The 22,871-nt window shown below is 38.4% G+C and overlaps 1 protein-coding gene and 1 long non-coding RNA gene across 2 annotated transcripts; both read left to right on the plus strand.

The window, feature by feature from the left end:
• The first annotated feature begins 348 nt into the window (after nucleotides 1-348).
• caly (calcyon neuron-specific vesicular protein) lies at nucleotides 349-9,454 on the plus strand. Its single transcript, XM_017425587.2, has 5 exons — nucleotides 349-494; nucleotides 3,963-4,210; nucleotides 4,741-4,857; nucleotides 5,652-5,765; nucleotides 7,964-9,454. Exons 2-5 carry the CDS (start codon nucleotides 4,082-4,084, stop codon nucleotides 8,219-8,221), a joined length of 618 nt encoding a protein of 205 aa, XP_017281076.1. The 5' UTR covers nucleotides 349-494; nucleotides 3,963-4,081; the 3' UTR covers nucleotides 8,222-9,454.
• Nucleotides 9,455-17,663: 8,209 nt separating this feature from the next.
• LOC112450815 lies at nucleotides 17,664-18,070 on the plus strand. Its single transcript, XR_003039531.2, has 2 exons — nucleotides 17,664-17,772; nucleotides 17,859-18,070. It is a non-coding gene; the product is annotated as an uncharacterized LOC112450815 (long non-coding RNA).
• Nucleotides 18,071-22,871: the final 4,801 nt, after the last annotated feature.

Consider the following 22,871-nt stretch of genomic DNA (forward strand, 5'->3'; position numbering starts at 1 on the left):
ATAAGAAATTATCACTGCAATCTCTTCTAGTTTTTAAACGTAGTGCTGACATGTAATGAAAGGTTTTAAACACGTTTATATCTTATTGACATAATGATGATATCTATGAGACATTAAAGCTGTCTTCATTTGATTAAAACTGAAAATTTATGCACAGTAGGGGGCTTAAATTGTTACAAACTTTACATTTGAAGAACAAGAATACATTTGCAAACTACAATAAAACAAAACTCCAGAAGCTTATTTGTTGTTGTTTGAACCTTCACTTGTTTTGTTACCTCTGTGAGATGATCTTAATTTCCTCCCCTCAAACCCAGAGACGTAATGTCCCGATCAGACGCGCAGTCAGTGTTCCATCCTGACGCATGCGCAGTCCCGTCCTGGATCAGACGTCACCACGGCAACCGGCACATTCGCACCGAGTCCGCGATCAGCAGCATCCGTGAGGTCCGATCCCGTCCACAGGCGGTCGGAGCTCCCCGCAAAAACACACCGTAAGTTTTTCATTTTTATATTTATTTATTTTAATTATTTTATTTTATTTTTTCCACCCTGTTTCTACAGCAGAGCAGCGGCTGGTTTGTTTAACAAATCAGGCTGAAGGGAAGCTGACGCCACTGCGGAATAAGTTGCAGAATTAGGGGTAATTTATGATTTGATGCGGGGAGCTTCATGTATTCTGCTTCGGTTTGATCACGGAAAAGCATCAAACCTTGAGTGGATCGTGTTTCTGTGACAGGCTCGGCGTTCTCTTATATAAGAGGCTGCATCCAAATCAGCATCTTTTTCACTGACCTCCAGGCTTTTCTATCATTTACAGAGAAGCCCAGTCCTGTGATAACTGAACAACAGGAAGGCGATTCGCATATGTAGGGTGTGATAACTTTCGTTTGGGACAACAGATGCTTATAAAAACGGGGCTTCCTCGGCCATGTTTTCCCTGCCTCTGCTCTCTGATTGTTGGTGTTGTTGCAGCAGCCTCCAATGCAGCAAGTTCAGATCTGCATGAGCGGTGAACCCTGAAGAACTTGACACTCAGCTCTCACCTTCTTGTAGCTCTCCTTCAGACACCCTCCCTGTCCTGGACGTGTCAGATTGAGATGCATACATCAAGGCTGTAAAATTAGGATCGTTAGGATTACATGAAACATCAGTGGCTGACTAAAAGGATGTCATCGTGGCTGAACTTGTTCCCCGCAGAGTGTGGGAACACTGAGTGTTTGACAGCAGCTCATTTGTTAATCACAGATTCAGGATGATTCATCAGACCCACATTTCACTCCAGTAGTGGGGAGGAAAGTGGTGGTCAGCACGTATGACCACGGTGGCCACCCACTCCTTTATTCTTTATCGTTTCATTATTTGTTTATAATTCAACGAGAAATGGTCAGTTTTTATGTTGGCTCCTTGGCTTTAAGGGCATCAAACAAGAACGTTTTGCAGGGTTGAAAGCACAAAAATGTCCCACACTGACATGTTTCCCTTTCCTTTTCTATCACATCATTTATTCACAGTTTATGAGGCTTCAGTATATTAAAAAAAAGATCCTGCGTCGTAGGAAACACATTTCCTGGGCTCCTGGGATTTCTCCATGAAAAAACTGGCTCTCTGCCTCCCGGTTTGTGTATCATGCTTGCGAGTCACTGGCGTCAGCGGGCCAGTGGGGTCTTTAAAACGGGGGCGGGAGGTGTTGGGTTGCAGAGTGTGAATGAGATAAGCGGCTCCTCATTTTTTCTCTCCACGATTAGATGATCATTTAATGGAGGAGGGAGAAACTGAATCACTACCAGAGAGCAGAAGAGGCGCTCGGTTCGTTTAAGATGACTGATTTTAAACAATAAAGTGCTGTGAAATGAGGCCCACACGGCAGTTATGAAACATGTTTACTCTAAACATTTGGATAAAATGAACAGATGGAATAGGCCGGGTTATCTAAATATGTCTTCAGACTGCATGATTACCAAAACCTAACTGAATTATTTTTTTAAAAGGTGCTGAAGCAATGGCTTATAATAAAACTCATAGATTTTTTTTTGTTAAACAATCAAACTAATTTGTTGTAAGAGACAGGTTTCACAATCAGCAGAGGAGAGGAGTCCCAAGTCGTCATGAGGGCACTTCCTGACAGGTCTCAAGGCCTGGATACCCCTTGGCATCATTTTTCAGCCTGAAAGGAGAGAACACTGCGTCTTCTTGTTCTGTGTTCTTTTGTGTCTCTAACGCAATCACTGCGCTCCTTTTGGGCCTTGAAACTGACGGAGCGAGCCGGCTGATGCTTTATTAAACGCCAAAAGCAAATGGTAACAAGAATCTACTGCGCTCAGTTAAGAGTTAAGCTCTTTTAAAACACACACACAACTCAAATCCAACCGAGAGCAACACATTTTGACTTATTTTTTCATTAATGTCGTCTTCGAAGTGATGCTGTAATAATTCTAATAGGCTAAGTCAAACGAGTGTTTTATGGTTTTTCAGGCTTACAACACAACTCTTTCTGAAAAACGACACAGACACACACAGACAGTGTTTATGCCGATGGTGCCGAGGCTGCTGAATGTGTCGGTCCACCTGATCAGCTCGCCTAGTCGATTAAAAGTTTACTCGAATCCTGGCAGGCTGATACGTTCACCAGCCTCGGCACCACTGACATGACATACATTATATTCAAACAGCAACACAACAACCACCACCGTTCTGTTTATTTGTGTCTCAGATATCAGCAGTTACTCTCAGGTTATTTTGTGCGTTTGGAATTGACACCATCTTAAAGCTTTTACACCTCTGATAACATCTTTGTGGATCCTTCATAGAAAATGCACGCCACAGTTTCAGAGTGTTCTTCCAATCATAAAACAAACATTAATACAGTTTTATCGAAAAGACAAGTTTCTCACTTTAAGTTTTTAAGCTTTGGAGATTCGTTAACAAGCTAATGGGCTTATAATGCTCCGATCATGCCTATATTTTTATGCTTCTAATTATAACCTGCCACCATTGTGTAATTACATGTCTCTGTGTGTGTATTTGGGTTTTTGTTTCCTTTTTAGGACCTTTTCTTGTCAGGACTGGTAGTCCTTTTGGGGATCAAAGCCTGATCCTAATACTGTTGAAAGCCATTTTAGGGTTAAGGGTTAGCTTTGAGACTAAAGCGTGAATTGAGTTTAGGTTAGGGGTAAATTTAGGCTTGTACTGGTATCCCTTCAACCCCATAGCTGCCTCAGCTAAGTGACCTTAGCAAACAATCAATGGGGTTTCATTGATCATATTTGCCCTCTCTGTTTGTTCAGTGTATTTGCATACTAACATACCACATTTCTTTTTAAACCCACTATAGCTGTGTCTGATGCAGAGATATTACCAGACCCATTTTACTGAGGCATGTGCCCCAGTATAAATCTCTTGATCACATTTCAGAAATCTACATTCAAATCAACAAAATAGAATATAATAATTCCAGCTTAAAGACATCCACCATTCTGGAAAAATATTTTTTATTTCATCATACCCTTTTTTATCTGAAGGCTTTTGGGATGGAGACCCAACATGGTCTCACAGGAGAAAAAGTAGTGACAAACAGGGTACTTAAAACATACTTACATGGTACATACAGCAGTGCATACAGGGTACTTATAGGGGAACATGTCTGGTACATACAGTGGTACATAAAGGATACTTTCAAGGTATTTACAGGGTACCTGCAGGACTATATACAAAATAATTACAGGGCACTTGCAGAAATACCTACAGTGTACTTATAGGGGTACATAAATGGCAATTACAGGGTATTTACAAGATACATATTATGGTATTTATAGGGTAAATACAGGTACTTACTTTTGTCTAAACATGCCTATTATAGCAGATGTTTTGTTTCTCCGTTTGCTATTGGTTGTATTACTCTTTTTCACAACTTCCCATCCTAATTAAACTGTTATCTTGTGTATTTTTTCATGTCCTGGCAGGATCTCTGAGCAGCACTATCACGTTCGGTTACAAAACACAGAGTTGGAGTCAATCTGACCTGAGCCATCTGTCCCTGATTCTGAGATCCATCCAGGCATTTTCAGGCAGCTGAGCAGCCATGGTGAAGCTGGGCAGTAATCTGTCTGATAAGACGGAGAAGCAGCCATCTGCGGATGATGGCTTTGATAACATCCCCCTCATCACGCCCCTGGAGGTCAGCCAGCTTCAGCAGCCATTTGCAGATAAGGTAAGTAGGTCCTGCTACTTTTATTGTGTCCCTCTCTTTGTTTCACTTCAGCAAAAGCGCACATAGCAGGAAAAAAAAAGAAATCTTAAAAAAAAAAAAAAATTCAGCCTAGGGCAGAAATTGTGGGACATTAAAATTCTTGTGGGCTCACTTACCTTCCTCCCACAAGCCTCTCTGCTGAGCCTGCTGTATTTACCTTTCCATACAACCATTCTGGGCGAAAACCTTGGCACCACTTCATACTACAAGCACTTCTGTGAATGCATAATGCAAGAAAAAGCTCTCTGAATCATTTTTGGTTGGATGATGAATGTAGCCCCACAGGATGTTCTGGAGGAGTCAGAAGATGGTGGTGAAAAATTAGCATAAAAACTGTTTACAGTCCCCAAAGTGATTGCTTTTGGAAATAATTGATTTTTAAAGATAGAAAACTGTATTTTGCGTGCCAGGATCTTTAAACATAGTGCTGAAAAAACAGAGTCATCTTAATTCATTTAACATAATAGGTATTTCTTTGGTCTTTACTGCAGGTCATTGTGAAGACGAAGACACAGTATCAGCTGCAGCAGCAGAAGAACAAGCTGTATGTTCCTAATATCAAGAAGCTGAATATCAACTTCTACAATGATGTCTCAGATAAAGTCAAGGTGCAATATTCACTAAAACCTCAACTTTAGAAGAAGTCTCGGAACGTTTTCTTCATTATTGGCTTTCAGTTGGGCTTCGTTTGGGACCACCTATCACCCCTTAATGACAAGTTGCAACCCCAATCAAGGAAAATTTATAACATCTCAAATTTATTGTATAAAAAGCAGTGCAGTTTGAATCTGAGATTGTACAATACAATACCATAACACAAAAAAACTTAATAAACCAAAATCCCCAGCAAGTGGTGACGCTAGAGAAGAAAATCTTCTCTTTTGTGCTCAAATAGCTGCATTTTAATTAAAACCAAAACTTTTCACTTCAGCATTTTTGTACAGGCTCGAGAGCACTTTAATGCACAAACATGAAATTAAAAAAATCCAACTACTAAGAAGTTTCCAAAAAAATCAAAATATATGGCATTAGTTGAGCACCCACCCACTGATTATATAACAAAGAATGTCTTGTTCAAATTGTTCAGTCACTTTTCAAGCATTAATCATAGGACTGACATAACAATCAGGATGTTGATACTTTTCTTAGCATTTTTTTGCCCACAGCCCATTGAAAACAGGTCCCTGACTTCACTTAATGACCAGAACTGAATGTTTTCTTAGGTGCACTTACACTTGTACTTGGAGCTTTTGTTTAATGCAATATTAATATGTAGGGAGTTTTCCTATCAGTTATGTTTGTAATTGAAACAAATCTTTAGCTTTTATCTTTTAGACTTCTATCACTGAAAACACCCTCTTTGTGTGTGTGTGTGTGTGTTGGGGGGGGGGGTTCTGTTCAGATTACAGGTCTGATCCTCATCACGTTGGCCTTCTTGACCAGCCTGCTCCTTCTGCTCATGTATAAAGCCATGTGGTACGACCAGCTCACCTGCCCAGAGGGGTTTGTCCTGAAGGTTAGCACCACATATATATATTAGCGCGCAAACATACAAAAAAATATATATATATATATATTTTGGCATAAAATGTGCATCATCACATACCTTTGACCTGTGCTCCTCCATAGACATATGTTTTGGTTTTATTACATCTGTTCCTTTTTTTTAAATTATCTTAATACATCTTTAGTATTGCCTGCAGATTTTGGCATTTTTGCCCTTCTATGTGTGTTTGTGTGTGTCTGTATGTAGTGTTAGCAAAATATCTCATGAACCAGTGAATGGACTTTGACAAAAGTTTCAGAGCGTAATCATTGCATGTACACCTGCAACTAATTAAACTTTGGAGTTGACCCCATTCAAGATGGCTGACACAGCTAACTGGCCTTAGCTAACACAAAAATAGCTAGAATCCAGGTAATTTTACAGATATTTAGCTAAAATTTGGAGTGGTAGTAGCTGAGCCACATCTTCAACACATACTCCAGGTGCTAACACATCTCATGAATTATTGCATGATTGTGTAAAATGGCTTTAAGTGTCATTTTTCATCATAAGGTGATCTATATTAGTTTAAAACTCATGAAATGGTGCAGGCGATATGCATTTCTTTAAGGAATTATATGTCTTTAATCCTTAAATTTATTGCTCACTATATATTTACTCTTACCATCATCTCATAAGGTTCGGCTTTCAGCTACCAGAAGGGAGACACGCTAAATAAAATTAGAATCCTACAATACCAATATTATTACACCAGAAGCAGTTCAAAGGTTTTATATTGTAATTTTTTCAAACCTAAAGTAGTCTGTGTGTGAGACTAACTTAAAGGGCAAAAATCCAGCTCTTTTTTCTGCCTTGTTTCTCGTCCCTCCCTCACAACAGTCACTTCAGGGGGATTCCTTTAAAACTGCGGCTAAAAAGCCAAACTCATTATCTCCCAGCGACACCTTGGAGGCTTCGAGAACCGAGCCTGCACTGCAACGCACGTTAGTTAAAGAGCCTGTAACACAGAGGAAAACCACAGGGTGGGAGAGACAGAGAGGGGTGTGGGGGCTGCGGGCTTTCTGGTCAGGCAGAGATTGGGATGCCCGCCTGTGAATCAGAGGGGTCTTTAATTAGGACTCAGTGTGACTAAACTGTGATTAAAGGCTTAACAGTGAAGGGGAGAGGAAAGGGAGGAAAGGGGGAGGAGGAGAGGGCCTTCTGGCAATGCTTTTGAAGTTTTTGCAGGTTACAGTTTAAGCTTTTTTTTTTAGTAAATTTCTGGTCAACATCTTAAAAACTGAGTAAACGGAGGTACGCTGTCTCCGTCTGCATTGTGCAGAATTATCCAATAAAAACTTTCACTTCCTTAAAAAAAATGTTTTGGTTTGAAGGATGTTTTTTTTTTTTTTTTACTGAAAGGGCATCTTGGAGGAGAGTCTGACTACTTGTAGATTGGAATAAATAAAATTTCCATTTCCATTATCCTTTTAGGAGACCAGGCATGATCATATAATGAAATCACTCAGTTCTTTACAGTTTTTGTTTAAACAAAAAAAAAGAATTACAGAGTTGTGACTTATCTTTACTTCTAAAAGTATAATAATTTTACCTGTTGCCAATGAATTAAATGTAAGCTGCTGCAAGACTTTATTTGCTTATTAATTCTTTGTCACACACTCACCTGTTTTTTCTTATGACAGTTCCTATTTATAAACCAGCAAAGTTGCTGTTATTCATTTATTTATTATTGCCCACTGCCAAAGGTGAAAGGGCAATAATGGTTTTACTCGTGTGTGTGTGTTAGTTTGTCTGCAACATTAGCAAATTATCTCCTGCACCACTGGACAAATTTTAATCAAACTCTCAGAAAGTAATCAATAAATGTGCATCTAGAACTGATTCATTTTTGGAGTCAGTCCAGTTCAAGATGGCCACCGCTGCGAATCAGTTACCAAACACAGAAGTAGCTTTAACTCATTTAATTGTACAGATATTGAGCTCAAATTTGGTGTGGTAGTATCTAAGAGTCACCCTCAACACATACTCCAAGCATTAACACATTTTACGAGATTTCGCAATACTGGATTAAATTGCTCCTAACATCATTCACAAGGTTAAACCAAAGCAACTATAACAGCGTGCTTTCTCATCATACAACACCCTTACAGACAGTTGGCAACACGGATCCCATTTATTTATTTGTTTGTTTATTTTTGCTCTAACAGCAGAAGCACTGCACCCCTGCAGCTCTGGAGATGTATTACACAGATCAGCAGCAGCAGCAGCAGCATCAGGAGAAACCAGGCCTACACAGCAGCACCAACACCGGCCTCTACGCCGCTCTCAGCCGCCTCAACCACGTCAAGAGGACTGGACCCGAGCTGCCATCGTCATGGTTACCAGCCGTCGGCGCACTGAAGGAGGATGAGGAGGCTAAAGTAGGCGGTGAGACACTAAAAGGAGGGGTGGAAGAACAAGAGTGAAGGATCTGGTGAAAAGTGTAGTTGAAAGGGTGGAAACTCACAATGTTGTGTATGTTTTTGTCTATGTGTCTGTTTGTGTGTGTTTATGTATGAGATTGAACACTAATTTATGACCTCTTTTTTCTGTAGGGTTTAAATCACAGTAGTAAAGAGGGGAAATTTTCAGGTTTTAGATCTGGTTTTAAACTTACACATAGGTTACTTTAAGTTAAACGGATGTGTGCGTCATCCCTGCTTGTGTCGACACCCTAAAACTTTAAAGCTTGCCCGCTTCTATTTAGGTCCGCACCGGAAGCATCATGTGTGAATTGTTGCTATTAAAAGGCAGGAAAGAAACAGTTTTTCCCCGAATGTCAAAATAAAATCTGACATTTCTGCCTCCTCTGTTTGCCTGCACTTCTGTAAATGACTTCAAACTGCGCTCACACGCTCATGCACGGTAAACTTATCTGCGAAAGTTAGAGGTGAAAGAAGAGAGGCGAGGTGAGAACTGACAGTCAGAAGTGAAAATAACAAGTTTCTGCTGAGACTTTTGCAGGTTTCTTCTCATCAGTCTGTCTTGCCCGCTTGCTGTTTCTCAGAACAAACTGTATTAACTCTCCTTGAATGAATATGCTCACAGTTCGATGGTTGAAATATTCTAAATGTGTTGAGCTGTAGAATGTAAATCACACTTTTTGTACAGTTAGAGGAAGATGATAACAGAGATTATTGTATTTAATTAGTTGATTCGCAGGAAAGTTAATCCAACCAGTGTTGAATTGGTGTCATGTGAAGAAGCTTTGATATTTTCTGAAAACTCTTCATTTGGTTTATTTTTATGTTACATTATAAGATGAGGTTCTTACTGAAATAAAAAATGCAACTTTATGTGTAATATTATGGACACCTTTTTCGTATATATAAGCTAAATGTGAACAGTAATCTATTAAGTGCCACCACCATTGTTTTGGCTGTAAGTACTCTGCAAAGATACTTTAAATGTTTATATTTATATATATATTAACAGATTATTTCCAGCATTGTCCTATTATGACCCCTAAATGAATGTATAAAGTAGCTGCTTTAATCACACAGCTGGTGTTGTTGCTTATGATGTAGAAACTAAAGGTTTTTATGCTGTTTTTTGTATTTATTTATCTGCACATTCACTTTAACGTACCTTCATTATAAAAGTTATTTTTAAAAAAGTGTTATTTGTCTTTCAAAATCAACATAAATATTGTTTTTAACAACAAATTACTTGATAATTTGTCTAGTTTTTGTGTTTTTTTGTGTCTGAATATTTTAGAAGTGAACTCTTCAAGAAAATAAATGAGCTTATCCTCCAGGTTTGAGTGTAAAACACCCAAATCTGTTCTGATGTTATTGACTGAACAGAAAATAATGAAGCGTTGAGTTTTGATCTTATCACCAAGCTCTGTCCAGGAAATTTTAAAAGATCTGATGACTTATTTTTCATCCATCATTATTTGTATTAAATTTAGCCACAAATGCATGAAGTAAATCTTAAAGAAAAAAGGGGAAATAGAAAATGAATTACAAAATGATGTAAAATGTAATTGGTCACCCAGTATGTTGATGTAATTTTTTTCACCTTTTACATGATAGATAAAACTTAAAGCTTGGATTTTTAAAAATGTTTTGTCCTAAATAATGATTAGTTTTGTCCTCACAGTTTTTTTTTTAATATACTGTGTTCTATTTAAATTTAAAAGTTTAGTTCCTGTGCATCTAAACTAATTTCAAAGCCCTTATAAAACATAACAGCCATTCTGCTGACTGAAATGTTTAATACTTAAAGCAAATTTAATACAAATTGTATTCACTTCCTCTTGAGAAAAGTTAATATGTAGAACCTTTTATTTTAGTTATGACTATGTGTTGTATTGGTTTGTTATCGTAAACGTTGAATATGTCATGTAGTCATTTATCCCTAAATCAATAGTTCAGATCTTTTGAAGTGGGGTTCTGTGGAACGGTTTTTAAAAAAATCACTATCTTACCTGTTGCAGATATCTCTTTGAACAACCTCAGTTTGGAGAAACGTTAATTTCTGACAGGATTAACGAGCTAACGGCGAGACCAAAGTGGATTGCTGCCGTCTTAAAACTACTCCAGTCTCAAAAATGTCATGGTGCTCCTTAAAAATGCTATTTTATAAACCTTTAAATCCCTGTCGGTTTCACATTGCACGGCTATTCTGTGACAAATATGCAGATATTCCTGCAGGACTTGGCTGCTTCTCTATTCCTCTTAAAGCCCCTCTGACATAAAGTATGCCTTTGTCCATGCTTTTGTAGAACATTTATGCACAGTTCCTTGTTTGAAAACTGAGTCAAAAATGCACAGCCCCTTCACACTCCGTTGCTCACGGACGCTCAGTATGCATAGAATTCAAAATATGACTCCTTCCCTCTCCTCCAACTCTAGTTTAGTGATTCAAAGCCAAGCCACATCCTCTGTCGCTGCTGTGAGCCTGTCTGCATCTCATTTGCACTCACATATTTTCACACCGTCACTCCGAACGCAGGGATGTGTGGCTTCAAGTGTGTGTGTGTGTGTCACTATGAAATCATTAACCTAGAGCTATGTGTGTTAAAGTTTATGTGTCTTGCGTGTCTTGATGTGTGTGTGAGCCCATGCTTAGCCTGTTAATTAAATCTACATTACGCCCTGTCTAGCCTTTAGGCTTTCCTTCTCCCCTCTGTTACCGGCTGACATGTTTTAGATGTTGCCGGCCTACGGCGTAGAATTAAATTAAGTGCTAAAAAATATTTATTAGAGCATTTACAGGTCCCATGCGTGGTCAAAGCCTAGCAAGATGGCTTCAATTCACGGCTGCAGGAAATTTACAGAAAATCAGCTGAGTGTAGTCAAGTAAAGACCGCCAAGCCGGTTTTCCCGCTCTGGAGTTTGGAGTCTCCCTTTTTCTTTGGGCTCCTCCTGAAGAAACAACGAGCCAAGAGTTGTTTAGCTGTGAAACATCCCATCAGAATCACATTCATCTGAGACCAGAGTTTACTGAAATGCTGCAGAAAAGTCGGGTTTCAAAGTATATTTTGTGTGCACGACGACCTTCAGTCTTTTCTTCTTCTTTTACTTTATTAAAAGATAAAAGTTACTTTGACTCAAATAAAACTTAAAGATTATTTGAGTTTGACAGTTTGAGCCCCTCTCCTGTCTTTAAAGCAAGTTAAATTAAGGTTAAAAAAAAGTTTTCTTCCCTCAGTTACAGCGAAACATTTCCTGGCTGGGAACACTTGTCTTGTCATTCAGCCTGATTCCAAAAATTATATGTATTTATTTATTGAATTAATCACATATTTTGTTATTTGTAAATGTAAATAATGAAAGATAAAAAAGCAACCAAAAATGAGCTTAGAGCTCAGCGTCAACTCATGTCCTATTTTAAAAAAGGCTATTTAGATTTATTTAAAAAAAAAATAAAACACAAATCAGTATTTTTAGTAAATTTGAAACACGTGATAGTGAAACAGATTTTTGTCTTTTTTCATTTCTGTTGACATGAAATTAAAAACATATTGTCACACAACTTTTTGTGTAACAAAAAAAAGAGAGTGACAAAAAGGGGGCATATTTAATAACCTGGACAGATTGGTGTTTGCAATTCAGAAATAATATCAATGACAGCGTTCAGTTCAGAGAACAAGATCCCAAAAAACTGTCTTCATTTATTACAAAGACACACAATTCCTTAAAAAAATAGATAATAAGACAAAACAAAATGCCAGGAGCAGCACAAAGTACTGTGATTTCATAAATTAAAAGAAATTGTTTAACAAAACATACATGTTTTTTTTTTTTTTTGTCACACACACCCACACACACACACGTGGCTACAAAACATAATTATGACCTGATCCCCATCTTTGCTTTTTGGTAATGTTACAGTTATCTGTATTCAAAGGATAATACAAATATGACAATAATGTTTCTGTAACAGACTGAAACAAAACCAAACAAGATTAAAAAAAAAATAGTTGCAAAAAGTTTTATTGCAGCAGGAGTTATGTTTTCTTTTTGACAGAATTTTTCCTTCAAGTAAATTAAGAATTATTTACTGATAATGTCTCCCTTTTTAAAAGCATTTTAGATATATTTACTCAAATTAAGAATCTGATCCCTCAAACAGTTTCTTCTGCCAACATCACCTGTACACCCAGGGATGAAAAGACTGCTTTGTTCAACAGGAAGTAAGGAGACAATTAGTCAATTTTACAGCTCAGATCTTTTCAAACAAGTGAAATACGTTCCTCCACAGATTTCATGCCCTGAAAACTTATGAGCAACAGATTTAGGCACAAGACTCAGTGAAAGTTTAACACTTCGGCTAGTTAATAAATACAGTCGCAAACTTAGACCTCAAACTGACCTGAATATGTGACACGAGCAAAATCTTTGTCAATCTGTCCTGAATGGTTTATTCAGATGTTTTGTAGATAACTTAGTTTGCCTGCTGTGTCTGAAAAAAGGGGCAGGCTCTAGCAAAAATAATTTAGCAAAAAAAAAAATGGATAAAGGATTTGTTAGCAAACTTCAACTAATCAAAACAACAGAGAAAATGAGTCTGCAAACAAGCAAAACAAAGTGTTTCCCACCAAAGATGTCTTGTTGCATTATTTCCTGCTCCTTGGTGTCATCGCACCTAAAACAGCCCTGAATCTGTGCCGGGGCCACAAACATGTAGCCTGAAACCTGGCAGTGTGGACTCTGGTAGGAATCCAGCTGCCCTGCGGGGAACGGGGGGGGAGTGCTTTATTGGAAGCAAAATTAAAGTACATGATTTTGTTGAACAGTTTTTCCAGGAAATTGCAAACTCTACAACACCGCTGAGAAACCCACGGCCCACATACTGGTGTAAAGATGACATATTTGTGCAAGACATCAGCAAAAAACACATTAAGGTGTAGCTGCTCTTTGACTAAAGAAAAGAAAGAAGGAGGAGGAAAAAAAAAAAAAAAAAAAAAGTCAGCATTTGTCTCTGATTGGCTGTTTCCAACCAGCGTGCTGAAGCCTCTTAAAGGTTACTTTCACACTTTGCTGTTAGCTGAATGTTTTATTGTTTGCCCTTAGCAAGGACGAATTTCACAGTAAAACGGGTTACCCAGACCCTTTTTTTTTAANCACGGCCCACATACTGGTGTAAAGATGACATATTTGTGCAAGACATCAGCAAAAAACACATTAAGGTGTAGCTGCTCTTTGACTAAAGAAAAGAAAAAGGAGGAGGAAAAAAAAAAAAAAAAAAAAGAGTCAGCATTTGTCTCTGATTGGCTGTTTCTGTGCCACATGAGAGAGCCTCTTAAAGGTTAATTTCACACTTTGCTGTTAGCTGAATGTTTTATTGTTTGCCCTTAGCAAGGACGAATTTCACAGTAAAACGGGTTACCCAGACCCTTTTTTTTTAAAGGCCAATTTTTTAATACATTTAATGAAAATAAAAGGGGGAAACGAGGAGGCGAGGATAAAACAGGAGAGGAATATAAGACGAAAGAAATTAAGCAGGGAGAGAAGAAGCAGATGAGAAGCGGAGGGGCCTGGGAAGTGAAGGTGGGGAGGATGGGGGGGCCAAGAGGCACAGGGGAGGAGGAGGAAGAGGAGGAAGAGGAGGAAGAGGGTGGATCCGAGGTGACCCCTGTGTCTGTGTGTGTTGTTGTGCGTCTCAGTGGGTTTCCTCTGCCCTGGCGCCAGCTGGAAATGCCTCCACTAAGCGCAGGGAGTGCACACACATCATCCTCCATTCACCACCATTCAGCCCCCTTTGATGAGAGTAACACTATCCATCCTCGGCGAGATCTGATCCGGGCTGCCGTCTAAAAAGCAGCTGATCAAAACTTCATCCCGTTTCTTTTTGACCCGCAGAGCAAAATAAACACAACTGAAGGGGTTTTGTAATTGAAGCAAGCGATGGATTTACTGATGAGGGTTTCATGAGATACACTGCCACCTAGGGGTCATCTCCTGTTGTCGCAGAGAGAAATGAATATTCTGTGCTGATTTTCAACCATTAGTTCTAAAATGCTTTTCTCAACGAGCCTCTTTTCTTCATAAAGATAATTACACCTTGACGACCCTGACGCAAACACTTTGCAGTCAGATTAGTCCCAGTTGCCGTTTGAAGTTATTGGTCTTTTTAAAATGACTCATGAAATTAGTCATTACTTTGCTATCCTGTCATGATGTTGCCCTCATGCAACAAAAGCCTTGCCAGTAAACAATTATCCACCCGGCGTGACCCAAAGCTGCAGCGCAGACATGCAGTGGGGAACGAAAACAACCAAATTTTGCTTTGCTTACAGCTTTAGTTTGCTTTGTTCTGGCTGTTTCAGAGCTGACATATTGTCATTACTCACAGACCAAATCATTTTACAACATCCTGCAATTAAACTGCAAAGGAATAGGTTAATGAGATAAATTAAATTTGAACGCTGAGAGTTCTTTTAGTGATAGCCTTACAGGGAGGGGTGTAACACACACACACACACATGCAAACACAAACAGGGAACAGACTGGTTTGATTTAGGTTTTGCGGTCCCCCTCCTGGTGTAGAGCTTCAGACCAGAGAGCAGTGAACTCCAGTTCAGCCCGGGCCTGCCTGTCTCTGCTCAGCTTCAAACCCAAACCCTTCAAATTGGCTTTAATCTGTGTTTTGCTCCGCCAATTATCGGCCAGCGGAGCTGCACGGCAAATAAGGATGAACGAGCTTTGGATGGGGCCTGGTTAAGAGGAAGGTCACGGAGTGATTAATGGTGAGCCTTTAAAATCATGACTCGGAAAGGATGAGTTTGCAGACATCTGCAGGACGTGATGCAGCAGAAATGTGCTGCAAATGTGCTGACAAAAACCAAAGTGGGTTTGTGACACATTTGTGTTTCTAAATGTATGCAGGCAAGAAAATCTGGTTTCTGCGTTGTGTTACACTGAAGCTGTGGTATCGGCAGGGATGAGGATTAACTTTCTGTTTCAGAAATGCTTATTATAATTATACAGTCAAATTATAGCCAAACAAGGTTTGTTTTGGATGGATATTTTTATGCTCTGAAAGGTTTCAATCTGAATTTAATTACCAGATTTCACTTAACAGACAACATGTGGAAATCCCTTTATGTAAACCGTAATCATATCTGTGCAGCTTGTATTAAAAGTTCACAGGAGAACGTGAAGAGCAGCACTAATGAGGAGCTGCAGATCTGAAGCAAACAGGAGCACATCCTCTGAATCTGGATTTAACTAGAGTTAAACGTTTCTTCCTGAATCTGCCTTAATCCTTCTGGTCCCAGAAAATTACATCAAGTTACAACAAACTCCTGAAGTCACAGGTCAGAAAAATGTGTAACCTCTCACCCAGGTTTGACTGTTAGCAAAATATCTCATGAGCCACTGGACGGATTTTGATGAAACTTTCAGGAATTAATCATTGGATGTACATCTATAACTGAATAACTTTTGGAGTGAACCCAATTCAAGCTAGCTGACATTAGCCAACACAACATCAACAACATTTCAGCTATTTTTACAGACGACAAGCTTAAATTTTAGGTAGCACATCTTCTGTGCACTAACAGATCATTTGTGATCTCGGTTTAAGGTGGTGAACCTTCAAGAACTGCGTTTATTTACTAATTGTTTTTATCTTTGTAAAAGAATTAAATGTTGTTCTCAGCTTCTATTTAACATCTAATGTGGATAAATAATGAGAACCAACTTGTTCCAAACTAAAAACCAGGTTTGTGTGACTCTGCTGCTGTTTTATACCTGCCACCTTTGTAAAAGAAGTTTTCTCTTTCGGTCTGTCTTCGTGTCTCTCTGCTCGGGTCGTCAGTGACACACAAAGCATATTTGTGGTTCCACCATTTAATTAAAGGAACAAAATGTTCCGACTGAATCACTCATTGCACACCACAGGATCAGAATTTGGTTCTTTTCCACATCTCTCCACTGAAACTCTATCAATAAAACAGGACCTTCAGGTATGTCCGTCGTCTTCCGCTGGTCACTGTTGAGCTTGACGCTCGAATCCCGACATTTTATCTGAGAGTTCAAATTCTCAGAGGGAAAGCTGTTTAGAAAAAAGTTCCCTCAGTAAATCAGATGATGACACATTCACCAGATGTAAGCAATAAGGAAGTCATAAAGTTTATCAGCGATATTTAATGCCCATCTTGTCAACATAGTTCTTATATTATATTAATTTGTTTTCTTTGTTTATGTACATCTACAGCCTTCATGCAATTTTATCTTATATTTTGGTACCTTGTCATCTGAAAGAAACCTTACCAAAAGGTTTTTGTTCCAAATGTTTTGAACAAAACAGTAAAGTTTAATTTAAAGTAATTTTATTTCCCCAACTTTGTTAAATAACAAGAAACTGTTAAAAATGCACTTTACATATTTCACACTTAGTCTGAATTCATGTAAGTCAAATCATTCATGACAAAACAGAGTTATAACATACTGTAAGTCTTCCCATCAACTAATTTCCTTTTTTTATGACTTTATATTTAAGAGCGGTGTGGCAGGATGTAACCGATTTGGCAGGTCCAGATGAGCAAACGAGAGTAACGCCACAAATTTCAGAACCTCTCGCATAACGTCCTCAACCCTCAACAAGTTTCTGACTTTTGACATTTTCCAGCGTCACTGTCCAAGATTTGGGCTTCCCGTAAAGGATCTCCAACAAATCCAAGCCCCAAAAACCAAATTAATTCATTTAACATTTTTCAGCGGCGATGCTGGAACGGCCACCAAGTTACATCTCTGTTCTGGGAAATGTCAAATGTTTCAAACTTTTTTATTGAGGAATTAAGTTTAAGTTTTGATAACAAACAACCCTAATTCCAAAAAACACTGCAACGTTAAAACAAAATGCAATGGTTTGCAAATCTCACAAACCCATATTTTATTCACAGTGGAACGTAGTAAACACATCAAAAGTTTAAACTTAGAAATTGTATAATTTTTAGGAAAATACTCTTTTTAAAAGACTTTTTACACCCATTCTTCTTACTGACCTGTTGCCAGCTTTTTCCCCCCCAAAAAATAGTACTTGCTCGGACCAGCCATTGATCTTGTTAGAATTAAAATAGATATCATTCACAACAGGTAATGTCAGGTTTTGGGTTTTCTTTGTGTTTTTGTATTTGGATTGTTTCTTTTCTTGTCCTCATGTTTTTTCCTGTCTCTGTGCCTCAGTCATCAGTCACTTCTCCTCAGTTTCTCTCTTTACCTGTCACGGCCATCTACACCTGCTCCTAGCTTTGTAATTGTCTCAGCTGTGCCCACTTCCACTAATTACGTCCTGTTCTTAAAACCTGGTCATCTCCTCCACTCACTGCTGGTTCATTGTCTGGTTGTCCCTCTCGGCTTGTGTCTCAGGTTTGCTTGTCTCAGTTTTGGATTTTGTTATGATTGGTTTTGCTGCCACGTCAGCCTTTGTTTTTGGTTTCCTTTTATTTTAATAAATTAGTTTCTTTTTGAACGATAAATCTGCGCTCTGGGTTCGCCTCCTTCTCTACCCAACATGACAGGTAAGGTATTAATTGTTCATCAGCTTTTCCACGGAGCCCCACTTCCTAAGATCTGACCAACCCAGGCTTCACTTCTCAATCTACAGGTTTATTGTCATGAAACACTGTGAGCGATTTTTGCCTCTGCTGACAGATTATCTGAAAGCCCTCAGCGGCGGGAGTCGGGGTGAGCCACACAGTTAGCCGTCTGTCAGGAAACCTCTCTGAGAGTCAGTGCAGCTCACCCACAAAGAACTACAAGCCTTTCAAAACTGTGTACTCTGGGATTTTTTTTTTTTTTTTTTTTTCTTGAATGTAAGCTAAACAAGATAAACATGAAAATAAATACATCTACTCTTTATTATAAGCCAAACACAACAGTTAGTCTGTAGAAATCTATTAGCAGACCTAGTCTGAAGGCCTGAATGACTTCATTGTCAAATACACTATCACTAAAAGAACTTACTTTTATGATAAAAGGCAAATACTCCACCTTTAGGAAGAAATGCAAAAGCTTTTATTGTTTTTAACAGAAAAAATGACTACAAAGGTTTTAATGACCTTATTATCAATACGGCTTTTTTATCATGATGTATTGCATCTGCTGGGGCACAAAAATAAAAGCCTTACTGCCAACTATTTATGGGGACCTTGATAGTTTTTTGTTGTTGTTGCTTGCACTGTTTTTGTTTTGTTTTTAATATGGATTTCTTTTCCTCCTTTTTTGTTGAAGGGTTTTGTTACATGTTCATAGGATTTTGTTGTTGTCTTGAGAAATTTAATAAATATACTTAGGGGGAAAAATAGTTTCACCAGAGAACCCGTCCCTGCCTGCAGAGGATGTCCTTACTGTCCTTTTATGAAGGAAATGAAAATGTCACTGTCCGAGATGGGTCTCTGGTTCTTGTTACGCGGCACAACATGGAACCTAAATGCGAGACAATAAACTGTTGTAAAAAAAGAATTATAGATATTTATGAGCTTATCTCTGAGCAAGAATCTCATTCGTATAAGAACCCCCTTTAACCTCAGTGTGCAGCATGAAACGTGCCGTCATGTGCTCCTAATTCTTGACATCTTTTCAGCCCTCAGCCCATGTGACAGCAGAAATACTGTCAGGGAAACACAATAAATGTTGAGAGGATGATGAACAACTGTCAACAAATGACAGTCGCTGTTAAAAAACCGAAGTGAAGCTTGCCACAATCCTCCCCCGAGGGGGGGGGGTGAGGGAAGCCAAGAATAAATTGCCTGTCTGTAGTCATTTGAATGCAACATTTAGCTGTGATTTATGTGAAGGCAGAAAAACATTATGAGAAAACATTTTCCAAGTGCAACAGCTTGCAGCAATTTACATTATATGGGGGGAAAACCGCTGAAACAAATATTTGACCGGACTCCCATAATGAAATGGATATATTTATACACACTGGATTGAGTCAAAGGCTGAGCAGTGAAGGCACAGCCTCACCAAAGGACTAATCTGCGTTCTTGTAGTAAACATTTTACTGACGCTTCAGGGGCCTCAAATGAAAGTTATTAGAGCCATAATTTTTCCAGCGGGCCAAGAGATGCAAAAATATTCCACATGAGGAGGGAGAAGATACGGCAGCAGGAAATCAACGCTGTGTTTGTATCTGAGACAGAAAAAGAGTCACTGATTCACAAATTTCATTTACAAACCTTCAAACAAACTAAACATTTCTCAGCTGTCTTGTTTCTCTTTAAGCTGATTGTTTTTAGGTTCATGTATATTTCGGTTTGCATATTAGCTCTAACATAGCCGTTATAAAGACAAATAAGAAAAACGGCTAAGCATTCAAATTTCGCCCTTTTGTGGAAAAAAAAACTGAAAAAAGAATAAATGTTGCACTTATATTAATTAGATAACAAGACTAGATAAAAATGTTATTTATACTTTAACTAATATGATAACTGTGTAAAACTTAGACATTTACACCAATAGTCACATTGTTGGTATTTTTGGGAGGAAAAAAGACATTGACTACAACTTTATTGGAAAAATATAAACATCTGACTTCTCTGCATGACCACTAATTTTACAGACGTAGTAGAACAAGTAAAGTATTTTGCAAATGCCTACAAAAATTAGTTCTGCTACTTCTCAGTGGTGAAAAATGGAAATTCAGAACTTTTAATATTTAGCTGAAGAAATAATTTTTTTGAGTGATTTGTTATGACCTCTAGAGATCAGCAGCAGCTCCTCCGTGACCTGGAAAGAAAAATTCAGATTTAAAAAATGGATGCATGGAGAATTTGTTGGTTTGTTGGACTATTTTAATGAACCGATATAATATAAACACAACTTTACTGAATTGGAATTAATTTCATTTAATTCTACTGTGTCCAACTTGACTGGACTTGAAATATAGTTGTAGTTGGTGTTTATTAAGATTATTTACATAAACTGATTGCGATCATAGCCCAACTGAATTTAATTTTTACTCTCCATCACTTATATGTATATTAAGAAATCACTTTTGAGTGCTTTTACTACAGGTGTGAGCCCCAGTATTCAAATTGAAAAAGCTGAAGATAAAACAAAATCAGATGGAATTTCTGAATGAATAAGTTTGTATAATTTGGTAAACATTGTGTGAGTGTACCAGGTTGCAAGTATGCATGACATACCTGAGAGGAGAAGTGAGCCAGAATCATGGCCGAGGAGAAATGGGCTTTTAATTCTACCTTTTATATGCAGCTGACTGCGAGGGCATCAATCGCTCCAGTCAGTATTTACTGTCAAAGCTCTGTGGAGGTACCCCCACCTCCCACCCCGCCAAAAGAACTTTGTGTTTGTCTCAAACAGAAGCTGAAAACTGGATTCTCACATACAGTAAGCGTTAATGGATTTTCCATTTATTTTGAAAGGGATGACATTCTGTGTCTAAATTGATTTGCAGCTCAGTTGCATCACATTAACAACTCAGCTTCTGGTGGAATATTGAAAGAATAACTCAGTAAGTGCAGCCAGTTAAAGCCTGCATCTGAGTATGTGATCATTTTTGTTTTATTTTGAAAGATCAACAACTTTTAGGGAATCATCAAACCTTTAACTTCAGCCTTCATCCAGCAACACTGATGATTGTGGAGCTGCACCCAAAACACTTTAAAACGAATAAAATTGATTCATGTTTAAATAAACCCACTTCTCATACAGTCTTTGTAAGGCTTACATGTCTCAAAACATTGTGCATTAAAAATATTAATAATTTAATTGTTGATTTTATGTTTGACAACTCACAATCCAGACCAAAAAAAAAAATTAATACATGACTAATCAAAGTCCAACTTGGCATAGTGTGTTTAGAAAAATCTCCCTTAAACTAAATTTGTGTATCACTTCACAATAAAAGCCTTTTTATTAGTACACTTAATTTTTCCTAACACTGACCCTGCTTCAATGTATGAACAGTGTTAATGCGTTATAAGGTGTTTAAACTCAATAACCTATTTTTGAAGCATTAATAAATCCTTGACTTTTATTTGAAGCAGTACCTAAATTAGTTTATGACCCCCTGACATATAGCTGGAAATAATATTTAAAAAATTATATATATAAATAAATACATTTTTCTGCGTGATCCACAGTTTCGGCAGGTTTTCTCAGTTCAGCTCAATAAATTTTCCCCGTAAACCTTTTTTTCCAAGAAGTGTCTAAGTTCTTTTACGATAAGCTGATTTGTTACAGATGGTTAAACTGTTGCTTTTCTATCTTATCTCACTTTAGAACAACACTCACGTTGCTGCACATAAACATTTGTTTCCAAGCGAGCGGAGCTTCAGCTCCCTTTACGCACATGCAAGAAAATGAACAAAACTCTCTAATTAATATGTCACAGAGAAAATATTTTAATGACTTACAAATGGGGATGACTGCGCTCTGCCTTGTGCCATTTCGCTTACGCTGAGGCTGAGACTTCCTGGCATGAGGCGACGCATACAGCAAATTCTTAGACATCTAAATTAAAGGGGGGCTAGAGTGTCGTGGCTTCAGATACATGTGTGGAGCCCCTGTGGTCCCCGAGTCCCTCCCCCTCCTCCTTCCAATTTGCGTCTTCCTTAATCAGTGCCAAATGGAGATTATTTTTCTCTTTCCTGCACAGTGCATGCAGCTACACAAAGTGGAAGGAAGTCATTTTCAATACGGGGCGTCCATTTTTAATTGTTTTTTTTTTCATTCCTAGTCCTTCCCCCACCACTCACGTAAGCAGCTCTTACCATTTCCAGTGCTTTCATGTGTCGCAGTCAGTGGTTGGTGGGGAAGAAGGGCCAATTGGTTATTATTAAGAGGTATTTGTTTGGGAGCTGCGGGGTACTAAATTCTTCATGCACATGGCTCTCTTTTTTTGTCATATTGGCAGCACTGCAGGGGGGGAAAAGTCCAATAACTGCTGAAGACTTTGCCAAAAAGCTGCTGTCAATTCCTTGTTTTCTTGAACACATCATATAAATACTACCTTTGTTGATTACATATTTACTTTGTGCTATCAAAGGTGCTCGACTGAAAGTCCAAACAGGCTTTTCTGTACTTTTAATCTCATTTTCAGCTATTGACTCAGTAAAAGAATTCCACTCCTCACCCAGCATATGCTAGTCATTATTAATTAGTGTTTTGCCTGCATTTTAATGAGAGAGAAAACCAGTAAAGCCTCATACCCAAGGCAAATGCCTGCAGTTAAACTTTACTGTGTGTTTGTTTTTCAATAGGTTTTTAATGTCCGGCTGATGCAACGACTTGGCAGACATACAATCGAAGCTGAAGTTCCTTCTGCGAGGCAAACAGGAATGGGGAGAAAAAAAGATTTGGGACTCGTGTCACGCGACTCTGTTAAAGTGAGCAGAAGATGGACGTCTCAACTGAAATGTCACCTTTCCTCTGAACACATTTAAGGCCTTGTCCGCACAGTTTGCCCCAAAGGATCTTTTTCATCTTCTTCTTTTTGTTTCGGCTGCTCCCTTTTCAGGGGTCGCCACAGCAAGTCATCGTCCTCCATCTAACTCTGTCCTCAATCCAGCTACGTCCATGTCCTCTCTAACTGCATCCATATATCTCCTCTTTGTCTTTTTCCTGGCAGCTGCATCTCCAATATACCCAC

Source organism: Kryptolebias marmoratus, linkage group LG3 (assembly GCF_001649575.2).
Source record: "Kryptolebias marmoratus isolate JLee-2015 linkage group LG3, ASM164957v2, whole genome shotgun sequence".
Taxonomy (NCBI): domain Eukaryota; kingdom Metazoa; phylum Chordata; class Actinopteri; order Cyprinodontiformes; family Rivulidae; genus Kryptolebias; species Kryptolebias marmoratus.

Coding starts and splice junctions, on each gene's coding strand:
- caly (XM_017425587.2), top strand. CDS start 4,082: ATGGTGAAGCTGGGCAGTAATCTGTCTGATAAGACGGAGAAGCAGCCA. Junction 4,858..5,651: donor ATGTCTCAGATAAAGTCAAG/GTGCAATATTCA, acceptor GGTTCTGTTCAG/ATTACAGGTCTGATCCTCAT. Junction 5,766..7,963: donor CAGAGGGGTTTGTCCTGAAG/GTTAGCACCACA, acceptor TTGCTCTAACAG/CAGAAGCACTGCACCCCTGC.